Source organism: Sceloporus occidentalis, unplaced genomic scaffold, assembly GCF_023333645.1.
Source record: "Sceloporus occidentalis isolate IW3139 unplaced genomic scaffold, rSceOcc1.0.p SCAF_76, whole genome shotgun sequence".
In the NCBI taxonomy this organism is placed as follows: Eukaryota; Metazoa; Chordata; class Lepidosauria; order Squamata; family Phrynosomatidae; genus Sceloporus; species Sceloporus occidentalis.
Genome location: NW_028317056.1, coordinates 3,145,296 through 3,171,219, shown reverse-complemented (window position 1 = coordinate 3,171,219; position 25,924 = coordinate 3,145,296). Strand labels below are relative to the sequence as shown.

The window sequence follows — 25,924 nt, the reverse complement described above, 5'->3', positions numbered from 1 at the left end:
ATTAAGCCAACGTAAACAAAATTTAGGATTAATTTTTATAGCCATTTTCCTTATATACAGAGAAACTCCGCCACCCGCTACTTGTTGTGCGTGTACAGCCATACGCGTACTAGCGCACATACTAGCTCTGATGCAATTCTTCAGCATTTTATGTCTAACAATTTCACATTGGAAGCTTTTCCCTGTAACATTTCTTCAACAGATTGCAGGAACATACTGTAACCCTCTCCCTCCACAAACTATATTTCTTTCATCCTTGTGGTGCGGAGCGGGGGATGTTCCGGAACCTCTCTCTCTCTCTTCTTCTGAGTGCGGAAGAGTTCTGGAATGGTTTTCTCCCTCCATGTGTGAAAGAGTTCCGATACTTTCCTCTGCCGCATTAAGTGTTCCGGAACATTCCTCTAGCTCGGTGTTTGAAAGAGTTCCAGAACCTCTCTCTCTCCCTCAATTTATGGAAGAGCTCTGGAACATTTATCCATCTCAGGCTTGCAGAAGCGTTCTGGAACCTCTCTCTCTGGATGTCAGAGTTCTAGAACCGCTCTCTCTCTCTCTCACTTTGTGGAAGATTTATGCAACCTTTCTTTTTCTCGGAGTTTGGAAGCGTTCCGGAACCCCTCTCCTTTTTTCCAGAACATTTCTTTCCTTTTGTGCGTGGAAGACTTACGGGACTTTCCTATCTCCGGGTCAAGAAGAGTTCTGGAAACTCTGTCCTTTGGCGTAAGTTCTTGACCCCCCAGTGAAGGAGAGATCTAAAGAAACCTTCTTCCAGTGTGAAACAGATCTTGAACCTTTCTTTCTCTTAACATAGGATAGTTATGGCACACAGAAAGATACGCAGATAGTGATGTCACTGCAGCGCATGGGCTACCTGGGGTCTTAAGAGCCAGCGGCTATTAAGCATCTCAAAGGGTTAATTGAAGGAAACCAGGACTGTCACGCATGGCGAGAACTGTAACACGGACGGTATCATCAGGCAACCTGTTACCAGCGTTCAGCGAGGGTGCAAGAGGACGCGGACCCCCCGCCGACTGCTGTCACAGAGCCCAGGTGTGAAACCAGCTTGCAAATCTATTAGGAAGCTAAAACCACAATGGGGCCGCCTCGTGCTACAAAGAGGGTTTCAGAGAGAAGCAACCCAACCAACATACGCGACCGTTTACATACACGACACAAAGTTTGTAACATAATCGCAAAAGGGTTTTCTAACCATCAATTAGCCTTTTAAACTTAAACTTGGATCAGCGAACACAACGTGCCATTGGAACACAGGAGTGATGGGAGTGATAAAGGGCCATTGGAACACAGGAGTGATGGGAGTGATAAAGGACCACTGGAACACAGTAGTGATGGGAGTGATAAAGGGCCATTGGAACACAGTAGTGATGGGAGTGATAAAGGGCCATTGAAACACAGGAGTGATGGGAGTGATAAAGGGCCATTGGAACACAGGAGTGATGGGAGTGATAAAGGGCCATTGGAATACAGGAGTGATAAAGGGCCATTGGAACACAGGAGTGATGGGAGTGATAAAGGGCCATTGGAACACAGTAGTGATGGGAGTGATAAAGGGCCATTGAAACACAGGAGTGATGGGAGTGATAAAGGGCCATTGGAACACAGGAGTGATGGGAGTGATAAAGGGCCATTGGAATACAGGAGTGATAAAGGGCCATTGGAACACAGGAGTGATGGGAGTGATAAAGAGCCATTGGAATACAGGAGTGATGGGAGTGATAAAGGGCCATTGGAATACAGGAGTGATGGGAGTGATAAAGAGCCACTTGAACACAAGAGTGATGGGAGTGATAAAGGGCCGTTGGAATACAGGAGTGATGGGAGTGATAAAGGGCCACTGGAACACAGGAGTGATGGGAGTGATAAAGGGCCATTGGAACACAGGAGTGATGGGAGTGATAAAGGGCCATTGGAATACAGGAGTGATGGGAGTGATAAAGGGCCATTGGAATACAGGAGTGATGGGAGTGATAAAGGGCCTCTGTAATGAAGACATTCCATTAAAAATCAGCAGTTTCCAGCTACAGGAGTCATTTACAACATTAACCCCGTCAATGCTGGATTGCTGATCCATTTCGTGTTATTTTAATGGACAAAATCTTCTTTTCTTTCAAAAACAGGGACATTTCTAAGCGACCCCAAACTTTTGACTGGTAGTTTATTATAACGGCGCACTGACTGAAATTGTAAAACTTATTAGAAGAAGCAGAATTTAGCGTTTTAACCTTTTCTTCTTGTTATTATCCAACATTAACTTTTTTTTGTAAGGTCTAGATAGAGTCATATAACGCTATTCCAAAACAAATTTTTGTTTTTAACCAGGAATTCCTGCAACGGTCCGAAGCAAAGAGCCGAGAAGACGCGGCATTTTGTATCGCTGTGAAACGAGTGGCAGCTCTCCGCATAACGCTACCAGAAAACTCAACCAATTTGCATATTCTGTTGTTCGGTCTGATTGGGGGGGGGAGTGACCTGGTGACCCCCGCACCCACTCCTGTGACCCCCCCTCCCGGCCCATTCAGCTTTTTGTCATGCTGTTTGTTAAAGCCCTGTTGCCACGACGACTGAACTTCCTGGTCCCAGATGGCTTAAATCCATACAGGTGCCACGGGGGCCAGGCTAATGGTAATGACCTTGCGTAGCCTAATAGCGCTCGGATAGCCAGGAACATGCTTCCCTTCTGCGGAAATTGGGCCCTGGCAACGCAGGCCATTTAGCCTTGATATATGCGGAATATTTTGGAAGCTGCTCCGGGGCATTGCCGGTTCCAATTCCTCGCTGCTCAGTTCCTGCTCCTGAAATGCACAGCAGCTTTCCGAGATCCGACGGCAACCTACAGAGAGACAAAGCCACGGGCACGGTGCCAGCGGGACGCCGTCCATCGGGACGGCCAAAACCGGGCAAAAAGAGCGAATAAAAAAAATAAAATGTTAAGGAAGATGCACTTTTCTGATTTAAACCAAACCAAAATACCAAATGTGGAGCTGGATGTCCCGACACCCCCAATAAAGAAGAAAGTATAGTATATATAATATATATTATATTAAAAATAAGCATTAACATTCTCGTTAGGGTTGTTAAAATAAATAAACAAATAAAAAAAACACTTACTGAGAAACCATGTGCGTTTAGATGAGCTATAATTTAATATTAAAAATATACTCCAAAAATTTGGAAAATTGAGAATTTTTTTTTTTTTATTTAATTGTTTTAATTATAAAAATGTTATAGATATAGTTAGGTATTTGTCCTGCTGAATGGAGCAGGATTAGAACTGGATCATGTACAGTCGCAAAATATTCTAAATAAAAAACAATGATTTATGTTTTTACCCTAAATTTATGTATCCCAATCCAAGGAGAAAAAAAAGGGACTCAACCAAAAATGATTGTTTTACGTGAAATTACCGGTATATAATATATATATTATTTGTTATTATTATTATTATTATTTTTTTTAATATAAAACAATAAAACAAATAAATAAAGCCTTAGAAGAAGTCATCCCCTTTTGTTTTTTTCCCCTCAAACTGGACTTGACCTTTTTTATTTATATTGTAGGAAAGCATTCTGTGACTTTGTTAAGTGTGAAACAAAACGGTACGACAATAAATCATTCTACTTAAAACACATAATGGATACACAACAGGCATTCAGATACATAATTGCCATAATATACTATTTAAAAAATAAATACAAAATTATGTGTTGCTGATCCCCCAAGAACATTTATTATAATATAACCAAAAAAAAGTGCCTTTTTTTTTTTTTTTTTAAGAAATGTATAAATAAACAAGAATTACTAGCCATTTGGGTAATTGGAGGTGAAATTACCTATGGCGGGCGCCTGTGCTGACACTTCCAGGTATACAGCAATCAGGCGTACGCAAGCCCCCCCCCCGTAGCAAACCGCGCGGCTCTGTAATAGAAGAGGCATGTTCGGCCAGATTGATGTGAGTTGACATGCAGTAGGGACGCTGTTGTAAGGAGCAGCCACTTATTGAGTGGTCCGCCAGAGCCGCTGTATGTTACTGTAGTTTGCCATGACATCAGAACGCGATGGAAAAGCCACTGTGTGGTTATATTACCTTTTTTCTCAATCAGGTGGGGGGGGGGGTCGCCACGAGCTGGCGGAAATTAGCAGCCTGGTGTTTTCCAGTGTAGGGGTAATTCTACCCCCCCCCCCCGAGCCATGCACATGCCTCTAATCACTGGTTATAAATGACTCCAATCTTAGTTTACTGTGGAGTCTGACCAGGTCAGCAGACGGGCTAACTAGATACACATAAATCAGCGTGATGGCGTGTAAAGCCAGGCATCTGGACTCCGATTCCAAACGGCGCTGGCACCCAGGGTATAAAACTGCCCCCCCCAACATAAAATGGACTCAAATTTGGATTCCAGTGCGTGCCGCGCATGCCGGGCAGGGTACGGAATCCCACTGAGATCAGGAAGGTCTGCTAATGTTCTGGAGCAATTATTCCGGGGCTGTTAATAATTTGAGCATCTGACTTTATTTTAAGCACCGGGAGTTGAAATTGTGAAAGCGGGCCCTATAATGAATCAACCCCCCCCAAAAATAAAATCAACGTTCCCTTTTTCATCAGCATATTACAGTTGGAGGGGTTTATACGAATAGTAACAAGTTTGATGAAACGTAATAACGCGGCTGGAATTGGTAACATGCGGCCTGCATTATAACCGATTCTGCCGCTAACATCGTATCCGGAGACACGGAAATCCACCTAACGTGAAAGCCTGCGCCGGCGGTACTGCTACACCTCGCCCCTGCTCCTTGTAAAAGACACGATGACACTATGAATGAATGAATGAATGAATGAATAAATTAATTAATTAATATATCACACACACACACACATACACATACACTACTGTTCAAAAGTTTGGGGTCACTCAGCTGTTTTCATGGAAATCAAGAAAATTTCTGGCTGTAACATAATTGCAAAAGGGATTTTCTAACCATCAATTATCCTTTTAAACTTAAACTTGGATCAGCGAACACAACGTGCCAGGGGTGATGGGAGTGATAAAGGGCCATTGGGACACAGGAGTGATGGGAGTGATAAAGGGCCATTGGAACACAGGAGTGATGGGAGTGATAAAGGGCCATTGGAACACAGGAGTGATGGGAGTGATAAAGGGCCAATGGAACACAGGAGTGATGGGAGTGATAAAGGGCCATTGGAACACAGGAGTGATGGGAGTGATAAAGGGCCACTGGAATACAGGAGTGATGGGAGTGATAAAGGGCCATTGGGACACAGAAGAGATTCTATTAAAAATCAGGCATTTCCAGCTACAATAGTCATTTACAACATTAACCCCGTCTGCGCTGGATTTCTGATCCATTTCATTTTGTTTTGACAAAACAATATATCCACATTTTTCTAACTTTAACCTTGTTTCTTTCTACTGTTCTACATTGATTTGGAGGTCTCTTGAATAGATTCTGGAGAGTACCCCGAGAAGATAATCTCCTGGTTACAAATAAACAATTATCAACTAAGGCATCGTTGGCCACCCGGCTGCGTAGATTAGATAAAAGAAACGTCTCTTCTGCGGATTCTGTTTTTTTCTTACAAAATGACGGCCCTCTGAGGTCTTCCCATTAAAGCGGAGGCGATTGTGTACTTCGTTAGTGTCTTCTGCTCCACAACGGCTCGGGCTTGAGATGGACACTTGCTTTTTGCAGAGGTTTCAATCAGCCTTCCATGACTCACCAGCCGAGCTGAATTACATATTGCCGGTGACCTGCTGCCCTCCCCTCTCTTAAATTCATGCTCTCAAAACAGCTTAATGAGGGGTTTACTGGCCCAATTGGAAGTTTTTATTAAAACCCATTAGTGCAGCGAAGCAGCCCGCCTGAAGGAAGCAATTAGCTAAAAGTAAGTGAGCCTGGAGTTTCCCCCCAGTTGGAGCAGACCACCTCCTCCCCATTTTCCCCTCTAAACTGTTCCAGACTCCATAACAAAAAACTGGGACTTTCACGTGGAGGTCTCCATACGGAAAGCCTCAGCTCTGTGTACGTCCGCGACATACATCCTTCAGACCGGCTTTCCGCAATTATTGACTTTGGCACAAAACGATCTCCTCGATCCTCAGCTGAATGGTGGTGGCGGGGGGTTCTCCCGAGTTCCACCTCTTATTATAGATAATAAAAGGACTAGAACGCGGCAATATTCCAAGTTCTAAGAGATCTTCTCAGACCTGGGTCCATCTTTTCAACATGGAAGCCCACCTGCCATTGGGAAACATAAGACTGGAGCTATTGTGTTGGGGGGCTATTAGAAAAAAAAAAATAATGACAACTCTTCAAGCACCGACACTTCTGGAAGACTACGGAGGGTTCTATTCCACCTCAACCTTCTAGAAACATATTGAAGCACCTGAGTGGTGATAAATGTTTGCCAGGAGGCTCTCAAAACCACCCCGTTAGGGCCTTCTTCTAGATGCCACCAAAGCTTTGGCTGGTGTCCTGGAAGCCCAACCAGATATTGTGACGCTCATCCAAATTAGTAACAACAACATGAAAAGATATAAGAAGGCAAAACATTTCAAAAGATTCTCTTCCTGCAGGGAACAGGAAGAGAGACGGCTGACAAAGCCAGGTCTTGCGTTTTTTAAGAGGCATTGTTCTTTGAAGTTATCGAGTTCTTTGAGAAGAGACGGAATCCTTAATGGAGATGAAGAGAAACCATGAGAAGAGTTGTTGTTCCAGCTATATTATAACGCAAGAAATATTGTGGTTTTCCTGTGTTTCTAGCGCAGCCAGCATGGATTTGCATCTTATTTATCTTCATCTTCAGGAATATTTGATCCAAAAAAACAGGGGGGTCCCACTGGCTACAAAGGAGATCAAGCGAGGGTGTCGGGTTCTGACGGACGTCTCTGTGCTTTGTTTGGGGACAGGATGCGGACAGAAAGCAGGTACCTGGATGGAGCCGGAGGACGGGAAAGGGTCGTCCAGAGTATAGACGGTTACTTTCTAACCGTGCCGAAGAAAGTAGGGAATATATCCTTAGTATCTGTTAGTACGTGGGGTCGGGGAGAGTATCCATCGAATTATCCCAGACATGGACAATTCTTTCCAGCGGTGGAAAGATTAGGCCCATCCTGGTGGCCTAATGGTTTACGCCAATGGCGCAGAGGGCCAGTGTGATTTTTTTTAAATTAAAACTTGCTTTCTGATCATTACATCTGGAACCCTCATGTGTTCCAGTGCTGAAGCCGGCTACTGGTGAGCATCCCGCGCATGCGCGCTGTTGAGCAGGAGATGCGTGCGGCCGAACGCATCTCCTGTAAGCGCTGGGGGGGATTTTAATGAATCTGACATGAACTTTCAAAGGGGCAAGAAAAAAGGGTAATTAAAGGGGACAGTCGGCTATAATATGGATTGAAGAGTATATGACGGCTACGGTGTCCCCCTTAAGACACATGAAATGCACTAAGCCACTTAGCGCCAGACCCCTCTCACACATAGCTTTGTAGCCGTATTGTCTCCTGTGGCCTCCTAGTCCCTTGTTGATGATTATGGCACCTTCTTACCCCCCTGTAACATCCTAACAGCCCTCCACCACCCCACTCCGCTATCCAGCCCCCCACCACCCCACTCCGCTATGTACATCCTCCCTCGGTTCTTCTTCCACTAAAGCCTCGTACCAACTCTTTCCCACCACAGACTCCTTTCCACCCTCACCCACCTTTCCAAACGCCTCCTGTGAATATCACGTTGGTCAATATCAACACCGCATCGGGCCGCAGACATTAGTCACGGTGGAAACTCTTACCCACCGAGGAACGTAAACAAGACAGGAAAAGTCAGGAGAAGACGGCTGTTCACTTACCGAAGGAATACCTGAAAAAAAACAAAAATAAACATACGGAATTCTCAGAGGGTCAGATGGAATGTAAGGAGGATTTACTTTACTGAGAGGGTGGTAGATAAGAGGAACATCCTCCCAGCAGAAGTGGTAGAGGGTAATACAGTGAGGGGGTATTAAACATGCATGGGATAGACACACAGCTCCTGAATCTAAGACGAGACCAACGACTGATTAAGGTTTGAGTCTTTACAGCAGGAAAAATGACAGGGGCCGAATGGGGCCACGATTGCTCAGACTGTTGACAAACTGCTGTAAATCCGCCTCTACCACTGGAAATATTGTGCTGTTATGGCAACAAAACAGTTCAACCTATCAGTGCCATTACTTTGCACGCAGCGTATATTTCCATGGACTCCAAAGTAATCAGAGAGGAGCGAAACGCAAACCGCCGATCTAGACAAAGCAATAGGAAAACCTCTTTTTTTGGTTCTCATTTTTAGCTCCACGTTCCGGGTTGCCTCCTTTGGCCGCGTATAAACCCGAAATACTTAAAGCTCCCACACTGCTCAAGTTGCCGGAGATTTTATAAGACTTACAGCTCCTTGACTCAACCCCTAATCGCGGTAATTTTCCAAATAACTCCAAGATTCTGGGAGTCCGAGGAAACCAACATATTTTTTATTGACGCTATATACACGATACGGTCCAAGCATATCATACAGTGCTTTGGCTCGATATCCAGACGGCCTAAAGTACAGCTTAGCAGACATAGCCCAGAGAGCAACCCGTGTGTGATTTACAACCAAGCGCTTGTTTTTTTGAAGGTTTGATATTAATTTGTTTTTTTTACGGAATTGAATCTAGGAATTGGGGCATCCTGGGCTTTGACCAGACACCTCCGGTCATCGTCAGACGATGCTTTGGCTCCAAACTGCATTGGCAGGGAGACATCACCCGAAATGCGAGGTGCAAGTAACATCCCAGACAGCTGTTTGCTGCGGCTTGCCAAGGCTTTGCTGCGGTTGGGGGGGGGGGGGGGGGGGCGGACGGGTGGGAGAGAGAACGGCAGGGGTAATAAATGAAACCACTTGGTCTGGTTTCTGGATTCACTTTATTGTGGTCGAGGAATCCAGAAACCTGGGACACTCGTTTCTACAATTACACGGGGCGGACTTAACCCTCGCATGGCAAAGAGATTGGCGTCCTGTGCCATTAAAGTCATGGACGCGGGGGGCGGAGGAGCCGGTGGGTGCCGAAAGTTTGCCGGAGGACACCTTGGAGAAGCGGCCATGTCGATGTCCATGTAATGCAGAGGCTTGATGGTCTTACTACTATAACTTTACCCCCCCTCATATGTTACCCCCTTTCAACTGATTGCCCATGACTTATATTTAAGGTGCACCCTATGGGCAAATTTCCTGGGACTGATGCCCACCCTTTAACGAACGCCCAACGTCAAGAGTCTCAGATGTTTAGAAAAAGCCAGCCGTGAAAAGGTTCGGGCAATTAAAAGATACTAATAAAAGCTAAAGATGGGTGCCAGCTGTGACTCCCAGTGCTCCCAGTCCAGTGCGGGGCAGGTGGGGCAGAGAAAACCAGTTCTTTACTGGGCTGGCCATTTGGTGACGTGACAGGTTACACGTCGGTGATATAGAGTGAGTGTCTGTGATCCCGATATAGCTACTTTATTACAGAAGAGGAGTTCAGGCACCTGCTTTTGGACTATAATCTTTACCCCCATCAGCCGCAGGGTCTGACAGCTGAGTGTGATGGGTGTTGTAATCTGACGTCGTCTCTACGAGCAGCGCGGTTTACCGGCGTACAGCAGGAGTAAGGAAAAATCAGATATATGAGTGTTTATGAGTAAGTTGAGAACTGGCACGAAAAGGGTTAAAAGCCCAAAACACCCTACACCCAATATTCCCCTCTTCCCGATATAAATCAGGATCAGATAATAACAGCGGGGAGGTTTGATCATCCATCACTTCTCATTTTCTCTGCGGTCACAAATAGGTTTTTTTTGTCAATAATATTTAATGAATCTGCTATTAATCCGCAGGGGGGGGGGCTCACCGTGTGTCCGGAAAATCTGTCTGTTGTACAGCACTGCGGAATATGGCAGCGCTATACAAATAAATAATAACCCATCAGGATGTCCAACGCCATCCAACTCATAGAGGGCCACACTGGTCATCGAGGACGTGGAATCCACCGGGTCAAACTCATATGTGACGGACTACCATTCCCATAATCCCCAGGAAGCCCCAGGCTAGCCATGCCTACCCAGACTTATAGTTCACATTCAGCGCCAAGAGCTGCCAAATATTTCCGCAGGCTTCCTCAATTTTATGTGACCACACAATATGCAAATTTGGCACACTTTACTGCAGCAGCTCGTTTGCATACGTGGACAGGCAGTGATGTCACTAAAGAGACCGGGCAAAGTCCGGGCGGCTATCGACTGCACGAGGCCCAAGAGAGAGAGAAATATACACTGCTGTTCAAAAGTTTGGGGTCACTCAGAAATGTCCTCGGCTTCAGGAGAAGAGCAGATTTTTGTCCATTAAAATAAAATCAGAAACCCAGCGCAGACGGGGTTAATGTTGTTAGACTGTGGATTTCGGTTCTGGGCTGCAGGGTCGAGCTGGGTTGGTCTGATAGACCTATGGAGATCTTTTGAAGGTAATGGCGGTAAGCGGACTCAAATTTGGAACAGCGGGGCAAGCGATCCAAGCGTTGAGTTTTCTTGGCCGCTTGCGATTCTAGCAGATTATTAGGAAAAAGGGTGTTTTAACGCATTCTGTATTCAATGTAAACACTGTGCGCCATCACTTCGACCCGTCCTCGGGGGCCTACATTTTAAGTGCCAAAAAAAAAAAAACCAATGTCCGCCACTCTGGTTCTACAAGAGTTAATTCAGGCTTTGAAACTGATCTGTGCCGTCCCCCAGAGATAGGAAGCGCCCGGTGCTCTTCCTTTGCAGGAAGGATGACCCCCCTATGATCCTTCTAAATTTGCTTTAAAAGTCCCTGAGATAATCTGCTTCCCTTTTTATTTTATTCCCGGTTAGTTCGCAAAAAAACAACAAAGAAACGTCTGTGTTTTGGGCCAAGGAGAAGCAACAGATAAAAATGGAAGCGGGAGATTAAAGCGATCCGACGGCAGAGCTGATAAGGTTCCGGTCACTTTTTTTTTTTAGGCTGCACCCCTTAAAAAACTGTGACCCCTCCCCCCCCCAGATGCCCCAAGAAGAATCTACCCTCTTCTTTATTATTTGATATATCGTTCTATTCCTCCTGCTTTTATGCTAGGGGGTGTGGTTAGAGGCGTGACTTGGGCGGGGCTCTGTGCCCTAGTGTGGCGTATTTGTGTAACTGGGCGGGGCATTTAGAAGAAGAATAATTGGGTTTATTTACCCCGTTTAATTTATAAAGCCGTCTCCTGCTGTTTCTATACACATTATCGGGGCTTTTAGGGCTGTAGAACCCTGCGATCCCCTCATACCCAGCAAACATTCTGACCGCCTAGAAAAGAGGGGCATCAGGGGAGGAAAGAGGGGCAATCAGGGGAGGAAAGTGGGACAATCAAGAGAGGACAGAGGGACAATCAGGCAGCCCTTATCGGTAGGGCACACCGTCCTAATCCTTTGGCCTCTTAGTATAAGACCCCCGGACCGCCGATGCTCTCGGAATCTTTGAGTAACCGCCGGCAGATCGCTGTATTGTAAGGAACCCAATCTGCTTAAACATGAATTCAATTAATTCAAAAATGACTAACACCCCCCCCCAAAACCGACACTACGGCGTTTGAGTAAGCGGAGGAGCGTCGGGAGCGGAATGGATTTCTGTATTAGAATAAATAAAGTGATCTCAGCCGTAGAGCCCCGATAAGCCGTCGTGAAGCTGTGTGTCACAGTACATGCACAATAATAATGCGTTCTCCCCGCCAATGACCCGTTACCCAGCATGTAATGAAAAGGCTCGATCATCCCTGACCGGACAGCAGAAACGGGCAGATTTCATTTGTTTTTGTTGTTTTGGTTTTTTTTTTCTTTCTTTTCTGTGCCATAAAATTAATTTCCTCGCTGATATATTCCTTGTCACAAAGAGTCCGGGCAGCTACGAGGCTGGGAATCGACTCTGCGTGAACGTTCTGTTTTCGGGAGCGTGATACCTGGTAACACTTCAACGCGGCCTCCAGAACTCAGTTGGGGTGTCGGAACTGTGGGGTCCACCGGGGGGGGGTCAATGCTAAAAATAATTGAAAGCTCTTGGGAACAGTACACTGCAAACCCAAAATAAGTTACATTCTAGTCTTTAAAGTGTATCTATATCCTCAGCCAATGAATCAAATAAATTGTTGGAATACGATTCAATGCCCGTCTGCCGTATCAAGCGGCCGGAGGACATTTCTGGGGAGAGGTACGGTTACCCCAGATATAAGTCGAAACCCCAAAACAAAGGGGGCAGTAATTCTCAGCAAGCAATTACACACACAAAAGCGGCTTGTTACAGAGCCCAAAATCATACCCCCTTACATGTCAGGTTTGCCGGAGGTGGGGAGGTCTACATAGGTGGGATAGGGGGGATGGCCACTCAGTATGCAGCGTGAAGAGCCGACCCAGTGAGCTTCTCCAGCAGGAAGGTCTGCACTGGCCCTGTATGATGTATGGATAATGAACACCATCCCAGAAATTTCACTACACATTATGCAGGGCCGGCTATGTCCTTCCTATTGGAAAAGTTAGGTGGTTTAGTGAATCCTGCCGGGTAAAGTGTATGAATTATAAGCAGAACATCCGCTTTAGAACCTCCTGAACGGAGGGGAAAGCTTACCATATCTGTCCGACGTTCACCAAGGAGTGGTAGAGTATCCAGAGAACAGCCATGAGGATCATATTAGCGCATCCTGAGACAAGAACGAAGGCTGAAATGGCAAGGCCGGCCAACGCGATGTTATCCAAGTGGGTATCCATGTGCGACCAGTCTAAGAGCCAGAGCAGCGTGGGCGCGTAACTGAGGGCATCCGTGCCAATTTCTCCGCCAAAGTATCGTTTGATGTCTTCCAGATGCAGCCGGCATGGCAGTAACCCTTTGTCCCCAATCAGCTGCTTGTTCTGGTGGAAAGCAACCAGGAACGCCACGACTAAACAAAGAGAATCAAAAACGGCCGGGATTAATACGGGGCAAAATCCAGGAGGGTAAATACATTTTTTTTTCAGGCTCATTGAGATTTATTTTTCCACCCATGAAATGCCCCAAACTCATTGTAATTTTAAATGCATTTGCAGTGTGAACATCTGAAGGCAAACAAAAAACCCAACTTATTTGTCTATACAAAGAACAGATCTATAAGGAAATGTATAGGTCAAGATAATTTTTTTATTTTTTTTTAAGCACATTTTTATTCGAAGTCTCCACTTGATAGAATCGCTGCGTGATGAGAATTGCAGTTTGGGTATAAACACAAAAAACATGAATAGACTGATGAATAAAACAATTAGAAGCTGCAATTTATTTGATCCATACATATAGTTACAATTCTAAGCTAGGATTCCAAGCTAGCAAGTGATGGGTTCAAATGCTGGCTGAGAATCCTCGTAGTTTTAGTTAATTAACATCTGGACATGTTTCCTCTAGCCAAGTATTTCAAGCTAATGAAGACACCTCAAGTGTAAGTAGCCATTAGTCAAACAGAGTGCTTGTTTTGAGATCACACTTTGCTGGCCTGCAAACTGCTCTTTTGTGTTGAATTTATCAGGCTAATTGGCTTCTCTAAACAAATGTAACCCCACTAATAGCAGAGGTCAGAGGGGCTTTTTATCTATAAGAATCTGTCACAGACGCCTAGCAGCTGAGACGTTTTATTTGCTGTCCTTTCGAGACGTTGGGTAAGCAAGTGCTTGCAGGACACTCACCGAGAGGAGACAAGGGGGGGGGCAAAGATGAAAGAATCCCAGACTTGACCGATTTTTCTTAATAATACATCTTTATGGTGCGTTTCGACCACGGTGTGTTTTGAACAGCCGAGGTTCCTTTACCTGATATCTTACAAGTCGTTCCTATCCCCAAAGATCACCGGGTCCTTACAGACGGCAGAAGGTTCGCACGAGGCCTGGAATACCATCGTAACGGATAAAAAAAAAATCTAACGTGCCCCTCTCTTCCTAATAAAGTCTTTTTCGCTGCCGCAGAGCCGTATTATCTGCCCCTATAAAGCCAGCTCAGCGAAGCCAAACGGAAGCTCTTTTTTCCCCCCGACCGGTCTGTCTGAGGGATTTAATTACGGCGCGTGAGCCAGGAACCCATGCCTCGCAAGGAGAAGCCGCTCGGATTTTTCGCCATTAGCTCATATTTTTGGAATTTTTTTTCTCCTCTCCAGCTCACAGCTTGCGCCGCTAAAACAATAGAGAAAAACGTCCCGAAGATTAAAAGTCTTGTCAGCTCCTTCCCTGCCGGCGACTTCCGTGCCTAGCAAGACGACCTGGACCGACGCCACCCCGACCGCTTCTGGCACGGGCAAAAGAAGTTTTTGGTTTTTTGCTTTTATTTATTTTCTCAGGCGCGGCGGCCGCCATCTTTATTTATCTGATAATGCTGAATGGTCTGGCTGTGAAAATGGATGTTTATGTTCCAGCTCACGCGTTTAATGGGTTAAATGTTAGATATTTAAAGGGACGGTCACACCTACTGGGGATCAGTGGAAATTCCAATTTACTTACCCAATAACCATCTCCAGCTTCCATCTTTAGTCTTGGCCACAATCGATCAAAATATATAATTTGTGATATACTTACCAACAGTCAATTGGGGGGGGGGGGTCTCATAAGGCTAATTTAAATGGGAATGCTTTTCCTGCCATTGATTGGCTGCTTTAAGTAAGAAGGACCATGGAGGGAGAGGGAGCTGCAACTGCAGAGGGCTTATGGACGGCAACGCGAGAAAATCAAAGTAACCTAGGGAAAAAACTCAAAGGAAAGGGGGGGTATCACTGTATACTATATAGTAAAAATCTTTTTTTGGTTATACCTTTTAATAAACATATTAATAAAAGTCATGTTTTAGGGTGGGGTTATAATAAGGGTATTTTTTGATCCCGGGAACGGGATTGGTTTATTTGTAGTTGTAACTTACCCTTATTTTGGAATTGTGTTATATTACTGTATACAGCGCTGGGGGTTATATTACTGTATACAGCGCTGGGGGTTATATTACTGTATACAGCGCTGGGGGGTTATATTACTGTATACAGCGCTGAGGGTTATATCACTGTATACAGCGCTGGGGGGTTATATCACTGTATACAGCGCTGGGGGGTTATATCACTGTATACAGCGCTGGGGGGCTACATTACTGTATACAGCGCTGGGGGGCTACATTACTGTATACAGCGCTGGGGGGTTATATTACTGTATACAGCGCTGGGGGTTATATTACTGTATACAGCGCTGGGGGGTTATATTACTGTATACAGCGCTGGGGGTTATATTACTGTATACAGCGCTGGGGGTTATTACTGTATACAGCGCTGGGGGTTATTACTGTATACAGCGCTGGGGGGTTATATCACTGTATACAGCGCTGGGGGGTTGTATCACTGTATACAGCGCTGGGGGGTTATATTACTGTATACAGCGCTGGGGGGTTATATTACTGTATACAGCGCTGGGGGGTTATATTACTGTATACAGCGCTGGGGGTTATATTACTGTATACAGCGCTAGGGGTTATATTACTGTATACAGCGCTGGGGGTTATATTACTGTATACAGCGCTGGGGGTTATATTACCATATACAGCACATGGACCCCAATCTCCAGAATCGGCCCCAAGCTGTTCTCAGCTGGCCCAGCTGTGGTTTGACAGAACCGGATTTTTTTTTTCCTAGAACACCCAATTTTCCGCTGCGTTTTTAAAGAATGCCCCCTTGGGGGGTGGATTTTCAGCGCTGCGGGGAGAATGTGAAATAGGATTAGAGACACCCACCACCAAAAAATCTACTTCTGAGTTTGGTAGAATATACTATTATTTTTCTCAGGATTACAGCCAATAAAAAGTTTTTAGGAATTCTTGTGATGCCCCCCCCCGCCCAAGTCTCTTCATCGTCACAATAATTAAGCCAGGGATACCAATAACCAACAGATGAGTTGCAGTAACTCGAACCGACTGCATTATCTGCTAATATATACACTTTTGTTCAAAAGTTTGGGGTCACTTAGACATTTCCTTGTTTTTGAAAGAAAAGCAACATTTTTCCCCATTAAAACAACATGAAATGGATCAGAAATCCAGTGCGGACGGGGTTAATGCTGTAAAGGACTTCTTTTAATAGAATCTCTTCATAGGCGTACAGAGGCCCTTTATCACTCCCATCACTCCTGTGTTCCAATGGCCCTTTATCACTCCCATCACTCCTGCGCTCCAATGGCCCTTTATCACTCCCATCACTCCTGCGCGCCAATGGCACGTGGTGTTCGCTGATCCAAGTTTAAAAGGATAATTGATGGTTAGAAAACCCTTTTTGTAATTATGTTACAGCCAGAAATGTCCTTGTTTTCCATGAAAACAGCTCAACGACCCCAAACTTATGAACAGTAGTGTATGCAATATATAGATATTGTTTCTTTAAATCTGGAAACATTATTATATGGTTGGGGAAAAAAGCGTGCAATTTAGGAAGAGTAACAGATGAGCTTAAAAAACAACTTTTGTAAGTCATGCATTCGGAAAAAAAGCAACTCACGCGCAAAAGTTTCCACGATTTTATATATAAATGTAAGGGTTTCCGCGATTATATATATATAAATGTAAAGGTTTCCACGATTATATATATATAAATGTAAAGGTTTCCGCGATTATATATATATAAATGTAAGGGTCTCCGTGATTATATATATATAAATGTAAGGGTTTCCGCGATTATATATATATAAATGTAAAGGTTTCCACGATTATATATATATAAATGTAAAGGTTTCCGCGATTATATATATATAAATGTAAGGGTTTCCGCGATTATATATATATATAAATGTAAAGGTTTCCACGATTTTATATATAAATGTAAAGGTTTCCGCGATTATATATATAAATGTAAGGGTCTCCGCGATTATATATATATAAATGTAAGGGTTTCCGTGATTATATATATATATATATATATATAAATGTAAGGGTTTCCGCGATTATTTGCGCACTTTTATTTCATGCTTTACAGTCTCAAAATTGTAGACATTCCGATATCTGCGGGAAACAGACAGAATACAAGGCGGCTTTCCCCCCTGGCACACAAGGGGTTAACGGCATGCGCTGCCGGGTTTGTTATCGTAAAGGATTCCTTTAAGGATTACAGGATCAAGTCCCAAGTGCAGCGGCCGTGGCGGACCCCCCTGCGCTGCGCGCTCTGCGTGGGGTAAGTTTGGGTAGAATGTGCCCAGTTTTAGGATTGTAAATTAAATACAGGATAAAGTTTGTGGCCAAACAAACACAACGGCCGGCCCGGGGTATCATCATGTTCCGCTGCAATCAGAAGGGGCGCCAGGAGATGCAACAAAGATGGTGCCACCTTCCAGCGTACCCAGCCGAGGCCAAAAACGCTTCATGTATAAAGAACGGCGCATGAATAACGGGGAAGGGAGGCAACGCCAACCGCGAAGCACTGACGAGATGTGAGGTGCCAACCAACTGCACGTGCCCCATGAGGTGACCCGGAGGATGCCAACCAACTGCACGTGCCCCATGAGGTGACCCGGAGGATGCCAACCAACTGCACGTGCCCCATGAGGTGACCCGGAGGATGCCAACCAACTGCACGTGCCCCATGAGGTGACCCGGAGGATGCCAACCAACTGCACGTGCCCCATGAGGTGACCCGGAGGATGCCAACCAACTGCGCATGCACCCTGAGGTAACCAGGTGGATGCCAACCAACTGCGCGTGCCACCTGAGGTGACCCAGAGGATGCCAACCAACTGCACGTGCCCCATGAGGTGACCCGGAGGATGCCAACCAACTGCGCATGCACCCTGAGGTAACCAGGTGGATGCCAACCAACTGCGCGTGCCCCCTGAGGTGACCCAGAGGATGCCAACCAACTGCACGTGCCCCATGAGGTGACCCGGAGGATGCCAACCAACTGCACGTGCCCCATGAGGTGACCCGGAGGATGCCAACCAACTGCGCATGCACCCTGAGGTAACCAGGTGGATGCCAACCAACTGCGCGTGCCCCCTGAGGTGACCCAGAAGATGCCAACCAACTGCGCATGTGCCCTGAGGTGACCCAGAAGATGCCAATCAGCTCCGCATGCCCCCTGAGGTGACCCCGAGGATGCCAACCAACCGTGCATGCCCCCTGAGGTGATAGGCAGAATGCCAGCAACCATCCTATGCACTGGGCAGCCATGCACCAGGCCGAGGCATTACCCACCGAGCCGGCTCGGTATATTGTGTGCATTTAGACTGCATACCCGCGGCATGCCAACAAACCGCCCATATGCCCCGAGCTGCCCTGCGGGCCCCGCGGTATGACGTGTCCCCAGTTCTGGCCCGAGTACGCATACTCACAGTATATGGCCGCTATGGCTCTCAGCAGTATGATCCTGGTCAACCAGAAGCTTCCGGTTTGGAGCGGGGCCCCTGCACTGGGCCCTTCATTCTTCTCGGGGGCATCCGCGCTATGTGCCGGGGTGGTCGCGGCAGTCTCAGCCGCCCTCCTCCTCCTCCGGAGCCCCGGCTCCCCTGCTCTGCCAGTCTCGCCGGTCGTGGGCACCGCCATCTTGCTACACCCCCTGGAGCCCGCTGTCACTGCCCTCCCAGTCAGCCTCTGGGCCCATGGGCGCCGCCATCTTGCTACACCCAGCTGTCAGCGCACTCATCTAGCATGCTCCCTGTGCCTTCTGGGTTCCAAAGGGTTAAAGGAGATTTAGTGCGAATTATATTTTTATGACCTAATTATGTAATAAATGTATTACCTTTACAGATAAACACCAGAAATGACTGTAATTGGTATCAGTTTTGCCGCCATATAATAATCCTTGCGGAAGACATCAGAGATATAATTTGTATTCGTTTTTGCCAGCTGATCGGCCCCATCCGGCCCCCGTCTAGTCGCCCATTTCTCCCGCTGTAAAGACTCAAACCTTAATCAGTCGTTGGTCTCGTCTTAGATTCAGGAGCCGTATGTCTACCCCATGCATGTTTAATCCCCTCACTGTATTACCCTCTACCACTTCTGCTGGGAGGCTGTTCCACTAACTAAGATATGCCCACGACAGAGTTTGGGGTACAAGTGGGGACCAACAGGAGCGGGGTAGAAGTTTTTCACGATGTTCCTCAACATCATCCTAATAGAAACTTAAATGGAAATTCTGACATTTCAATCTCTGCAAACCGTCCCCCTCCACGGTGTTACAGAAACCCAGTTACAAAAATGTGCCGCCCCGTCGGCCTCATTAGCTTAGTGAAAGAGTCAGAGACCTCGTGGGAGATCCCCATTCCCTGCCTTTGGGGTTCGGAAAGTGAAACTAGGAGGTAGCCCCCCCATATTAGCTACATCAGGGGTGTGAAAGGGTTAATTCTCGTCATAAAGAAACCGTAAAAAGCTTTATCATTTAAATAGTGTTTTTTTTTCTTAATGACATTGAGGTGTACTGTCCCTTTAAATGTATGGAGCGCTACAGAGTACATTAAATAAATATGAGGGTCTATATGTCATCTATATATTTATACTCCAGCCGATGATGTCATGGGCTATACTGGTAGGATTCAGTGGGTCTGTGTAATATGGAGTTCGATGACTTCATATTGCTGAGCCCTGAATGAAGGCGACGGGGGAGTGATATCTGCGTGACACCAAAGCTGGCGTGTGTCCAGACCGGGCCGCGCAGTAATACCCTCCTATCAGAATACGGGGGAGGGGCTGCGTATTACACATCAGACATTGTAACGTTGTCGATGACACAATATTACCACAAAGCAGGGTCGCATGATGTCATAGCACGGTCTGGAGAATCCGGAACCTTGTATACAGCGTGACGGAGCAATGTCTGCTGCACACTCTGAAGGTGCTGTCCCACCAACTCTGCGGAATTTAACTTCCCATTAGAGACACAACCGCTAGCGCTGCTAAAAGGTGATGGGGCCCTGTTCGTAGGAGCTTACAATCTAGAAGGTATACACTGTATGTGCGTATGCGCCAGATATCCATTGGGTTAGGTACATGGCTGACGTATAAATGCCCTATTGTTCTCAACCTGTCTCCTCGTCGAGGTTACGAGTCACACTGTTCTCTACAGACGGGTAAATAATGGCACATTGTACGGCAGGAAAAGGGCCCGGTGTAGTCGGATGATTAAAAGAACTGTCTGTTTGATTAACAGCCCCAGGTATATAGGAACCTGTGCCGGGTACAGACTCACAACTCTCCCAGCACGCTAAGAGAAGATACTCGGGAAGATCAGCAAGACTTCACAAGGTAGGGACAAGCTTTACTTCACTGAGAGAGCAAAGTGGAATAGCCACCCAGCAGAGGTGGTAGAAACTAATAAAGTGAGGGAATTTAATATATATATATATTTATATATATATATATATATATATAATATATATATATATACGTAGATAGATAGAGCAGGTGTTTGTGGGCTACCTAAATTCTGACCGTGATTCCACTTAAAAACTTGATATTTCTGCGCGTTACTGTGATAATAAATGATTAGAAAATAACCCCATTGTACAGCGCTGCGGAATATGATGGCGCTATATGAAACAATAAGTAGCAATAATGCTATTTAATAACTGAATTAATTCGATCAAAGCAGAGATCTGGAGTATGACATACCGGCTTTAAACATGGGGGGGGGGGCACCGGTCTATATATTATACATTTTTTAAATAAATATATCATTTTTAACCATGAATATTCTATTAAATGCTTCAGTGATCAGTAACCCTTTAAAGGCCTCATTGGGGACGGCGGGTTATATTTAAAGGGAAATATATAACTTGATCTACGTCGTTCTATTGATACCTGACGATTTTGCTCATTAGGGATCTGGTTCTGATTGCATTCTGTAGAACGTGTTTAGGTGCCAAGGTCCTGATTATCCTTTTCTGCCCTTTTTTTGTGTCGATGACATCACTGGACAGGGCGTGTGATGGGAATTAAAGGCGAAAAACTTGCACGGTTATGATTCGTCCCGTTAGGATGTATGATCGCATAGAGCGTGATGTAACTTGCCTCTCCGGCTAGTGAAGGATTTGGGTCGGGGCCCAATTAAATACCGTCCCTCCTAACAGTGACATTTGGGACATTCCTTCCTCGCGATGACACGAGAACTGGTTCCATTTAACTCTTTATTCACATACGGTGGGTAAGAGCCGTAGGTTTTCAGGACGTTATCGCTCCATCCTCCTAAAAACTTGAGTTATAACGTTCTAGAGCAAGACCATCAATCGGGAGATTCGGAAAAGTTCTGTACATATTGTGCAGCGCTTCGGAATATGAAGGCGCTATATGTAAAACAATAAATAATAATATTCAGGGGCCTCCTGCCACCACGCAGTGGGGTATCTTGGGGCAAAAGGTCCTGTTGTTCTTGCACGCTCACACCTATAGCTTTTTCTACGCTCTCCATGGCTACTCTGAGTCACAGTGGGGCAGAACCACTTAGTCCACAGCAATCCTGGGGTTCAGAGGCTCAGATTTCCCGGCTCCCCCACTAGGCAACCAGGCGATAGGGTCAAGGGGGTGCAAGGATGGACCCCTGGGTCCTGCAGCTGTACCCAGTTACCCTAATAGTTACGCCACTTACGTTCCCTTTCCTAGTGCAGAGGTACAGTATATATATATATATATAAATATATATACAGAGATATATTTAATACATATAGAAGACAAAAAACAAGTTTTATTTCTGCATGAGCTAATTGATAACACAATGGGTACAAATCTGGCATGCAAGGCGTTAATCCGGACCTCCCCTTGACAAGGATTCCTTGGGTGAGATTAAACAATATTTGCTGTTTCCACTTAAAACTAAACAAATTTTCTCGCCTTCGGAACCTTATTTGCTCTTTGAAGACGCTGCTATTGACGGCTGTTTTTTCACCCCTCTCCGTCTTCGGTAAACTTGCAGGTGAAAAGATTCTCACCCTCGGGGATGTCCGGGATTCCCGACCACCACCACATTATTTGGTTAATGACCCCGCGGTGATGTCAGTCCGCGGGAAGCAGACCTCTCTCTAAAATAAATAAATAATAAAATAAATAAATAAAAAAATAATAGAAAATAATAATAATAATAATAATAATAATAATAAAAAAAACACACACAGGAGTTAGCGTATTCTAGAGTACCCTAGAGTGCCAAGGCCAGGGCAGGAGCAGCCCCTCTGACCACACTTGGGGGACTCTCTGGGTTTTGCCCGGTGACTCATTATTTCTCCCCAGGCTGAGAGAGGCGGCTTCTTCAAGAACCCAAAAAACTTTAAAATAAATTCTGACACAAGCTTAACGCTGCTCCATTTAGTGATGTATTTATTAGGCTTAACTCAGGCCAGCGCCGCCCGCCGCCCCTTCAGCGCCGCCGTCCTAGGTGTAGAGATATGACATCATACGCCAGCACCCCACTTTCACTTCACTTATTTAATAATGTAACCTTTTACATAAAAATCGAATTTCATATAACAATAAGAATGAAAACAAATCATACAATTTTGGCATATCATAAACTGAATCGCACAATAGACTATATATATACATATAATTGGGAAAGGAATACATTTTAACCCGCAAACATTTGCATATTTAAACAAGCAGTTTGGGGAAAGGTAAGCAATTTCTAAGTTTGTATATTTTGCGGATTTCTGTGTGTTTTAGGAGTTATCCAACAAATTCTGGAAAGAAAACTCACCAAATTTTGCGTTTTAATTGCTTGCAGACGGTAATTATGGGCTCGGCTGTAATTGAAATCGAATGCTTTCAACATTTCTACAAGAGGGGGGGGCTAATTTTTCCAGATATTTTTTATTTATATATATATATATACTGTACAGTAAAGATTCTGCGTTATTCACATTTAATTCAGTGTGATTAATCGGAAATGTCATTCAAAAAAAAAAATATCAATGGAATCGTCTGCTTGTTTATGCCAAAATGTTTGTATTTTTTGTTTTGTTTATTTACGTTTTTTTTTCTGTCCTGAAATTACAAGGAAGGAAGGTTATGTTATTCAAACAGCAGCGGATTCTCTCTCTGCTTAATGTCTATCGGTCCGGACTTCTATTCTGCTGGAAAAAATGTTTTACTTGGTATTAAGGTTCTGTGTTGGATTTATTCGTTTTTTATTAAAGGAGTAAAAAAATATTTTTCTCCTTGAGCAGAACCCCTGGCACTGTATATCCTAATAACCCCCAGTGCTGTATACAGTAATATACCCCCCCAGCGCTGTAACCCCAGCGCTGTATACAGTAATATAACCCCTAGCACTGTATACAGTAATATAACCCCCAGCGCTGTATACAGTAATATACCCCCCAGCACTGTATACAGTAATAACCCCCAGCGCTGTATACAGTAATATAACCCCCAGCACTGTATACAGTAATATAACCCCACAGCACTGTATACAGTAATAACCCCCCAGCGCTGTATACAGTAATATAACCCCCCCAGGGCTGTATATAGTAATAACCCCCAGCACTGTATACAATAATAACCCCCAGCACTATATACAGTAATATAACCCCCAGCGCTGTATACAGTAATATAACCCCCAGCACTGTATACAGTAATATAACCCCCAGCGCTGTATACAGTAATATAACCCCCCAGCGCTGTATACAGTAATAACCCCCCAGCGCTGTATACAGTAATATAACCCCCAGCGCTGTATACAGTAATATAACCCCCCAGCGCTGTATACAGTAATATAACCCCCAGCGCTGTATACAGTAATATAACCCCAGCGCTGTATACAGTAATATAACCCCTGCGCTGTATACAGTAATATAACCCCTGCGCTGTATACAGTAATATAACCCCCCAGCGCTGTATACAGTAATAACCCCCAGCGCTGTATACAGTAATATAACCCCCAGCGCTGTATACAGTAATATAACCCCTGCGCTGTATACAGTAATATAACCCCCCAGCACTGTATACAGTAATATAACCCCCCAGCGCTGTATACAGTAATATAACGCCCCCAGCGCTGTATACAGTAATATAACGCCCAGCACTGTATACAGTAATATAACCCCCCAGCGCTGTATACAGTAATAACCCTCCAGCACTGTATACAGTAATATAATCCCCCCAGCGCTGTATACAGTAATATAACCCCCCAGCGCTGTATACAGTAATATAACCCCCAGCGCTGTATACAGTAATATAACCCCTGCGCTGTATACAGTAATATACCCCCCAGCACTGTATACAGTAATATAACCCCCCAGCACTGTATACAATAATAACCCCCAGTGCTGTATACAGTAATATAACCCCCAGCGCTGTATACAGTAATAACCCCCAGCGCTGTATACAGTAATATAACCCCAGCGCTGTATACAGTAATATAACCCCCAGCACTGTATACAGTAATATAACGCCCCCAGCGCTGTATACAGTAATATAACGCCCCCAGCGCTGTATACAGTAATATAACCCCCAGCACTGTATACAGTAATATAACCCCCCAGCGCTGTATACAGTAATGTAGGTCAGGATTGAAAAAAAAATGGTTTTATCTCATTTTGTTCCAATAAACTCCCTTTATCTGCAGACCTGGAGTTGCCGTTGCTGTCAGTCATGTGATATTTTAGGAGTATTTCCCGGCTCAAACACCACACTGAGCTGATGCTTTATGGCAATGCCAGTGAAGTCCGTTCTTCCATAGACTTTCATTTGTTGGAGAGTCCAGCTGGGTGATTGACTGAGCCATTCTACTGAGTTGGGGGTTTGTCTAGTAGATCGGGGATCAGATAACAGAGAGAACTCATACAAATGGCTGATATGCAGCTGCCTGAAAACATTAAATTACGGGGGACAAAAACTACAACTGGGGTAAAAAAAAACCAGCACAATATTTTTGAAAGCTAATTTTTAATCTGATACAAGAAATGAAAAAATGGTGGGGGATTCTCTTTAATTAGGGAATCATAATATCTCCTTAACAGTTTGAGCTCTGTGGGTTGGAGAAGGAAAAATTATAAATAAAAATGCGAATTAACAATGAGGGATTTCGGATATATTTTGGGAGGACTCTAATGCAGTCAATTTAATAAAGGAATACTTTATTTTATTACCATGTCCCCTTTAATTACATAGTCATTAGTGAAATTCAAAACATCTGGATGGTCAGCTGGGCTGGAGGGAGTTAGTTGGCCGGGTGGATTCCGAGTAAATCAGAGCTTGCAGAACGCGTGTTTTCTTACAGAACGGATTGTCACAGGTGTCTTTCTTTCCCACAAACTTTAACCAGACCAGTCAATAAACACATGGATCCGTTCCCATGGCCGCTTATCTCCAATCAATAGATATGTTTGAGCGGAGATGGGTCCCAAACAGCAACGGGTGGGAAAACCAGTGTCAGCCTGTACGAGCCTGACGCCCATTGGGAAAACTCCCCCCCTGAATAAAACGTAATTATACTGTAAAAAAAATACATACTTTTATATTTTAGTAGAAGAGCCTTGTTTTCTCCTTTTTTATTGCATGTTAGTCTTAAAGGCAAACTCCAGCCTTCATATGCATGATACACTATGTAGACAAAAGTACTGGGACGGCTGCCCATTACACCATCAGGGACTTTGATGACATCACATTCTCAATACATAGATGTTAATATGAAGTTGGTCCACCCTTTGCAGCTATAACGGCTTCCACTCTTCTGGGATGACTTTCCACAAGATTTTGGGGAATTTCTGTGGGAATTTTTGCCCGCTCTTCCAGTAGAGCGTCTGTGAGATCAGGGGCTGATGTTGGACGAGACACCCGGCTCGCAATCTCCGTTCCAGTTCATCCCAAAGGTGTCCAATGAGGTCAGGGCAAGTTCCTCCACCTCAAG

At 44.9% G+C, this 25,924-nt stretch overlaps 1 protein-coding gene across 1 annotated transcript in view; it reads right to left on the bottom strand.

The window, feature by feature from the left end:
- Positions 1-18,633, bottom strand: part of LOC149285782 (lipase maturation factor 1-like) — a 92,379-nt gene extending 73,746 nt beyond the window's left edge. The window contains exons 1-3 of the mRNA XM_089494848.1: positions 18,423-18,633; positions 12,694-13,003; positions 7,880-7,890 (exon numbers count right to left, since the gene is read on the bottom strand). Coding sequence (XP_089350974.1) covers positions 7,880-7,890; positions 12,694-13,003; positions 18,423-18,633 — 532 coding nt within the window. The remainder of the gene's footprint in view (positions 1-7,879; positions 7,891-12,693; positions 13,004-18,422) is intronic.
- Positions 18,634-25,924: the final 7,291 nt, after the last annotated feature.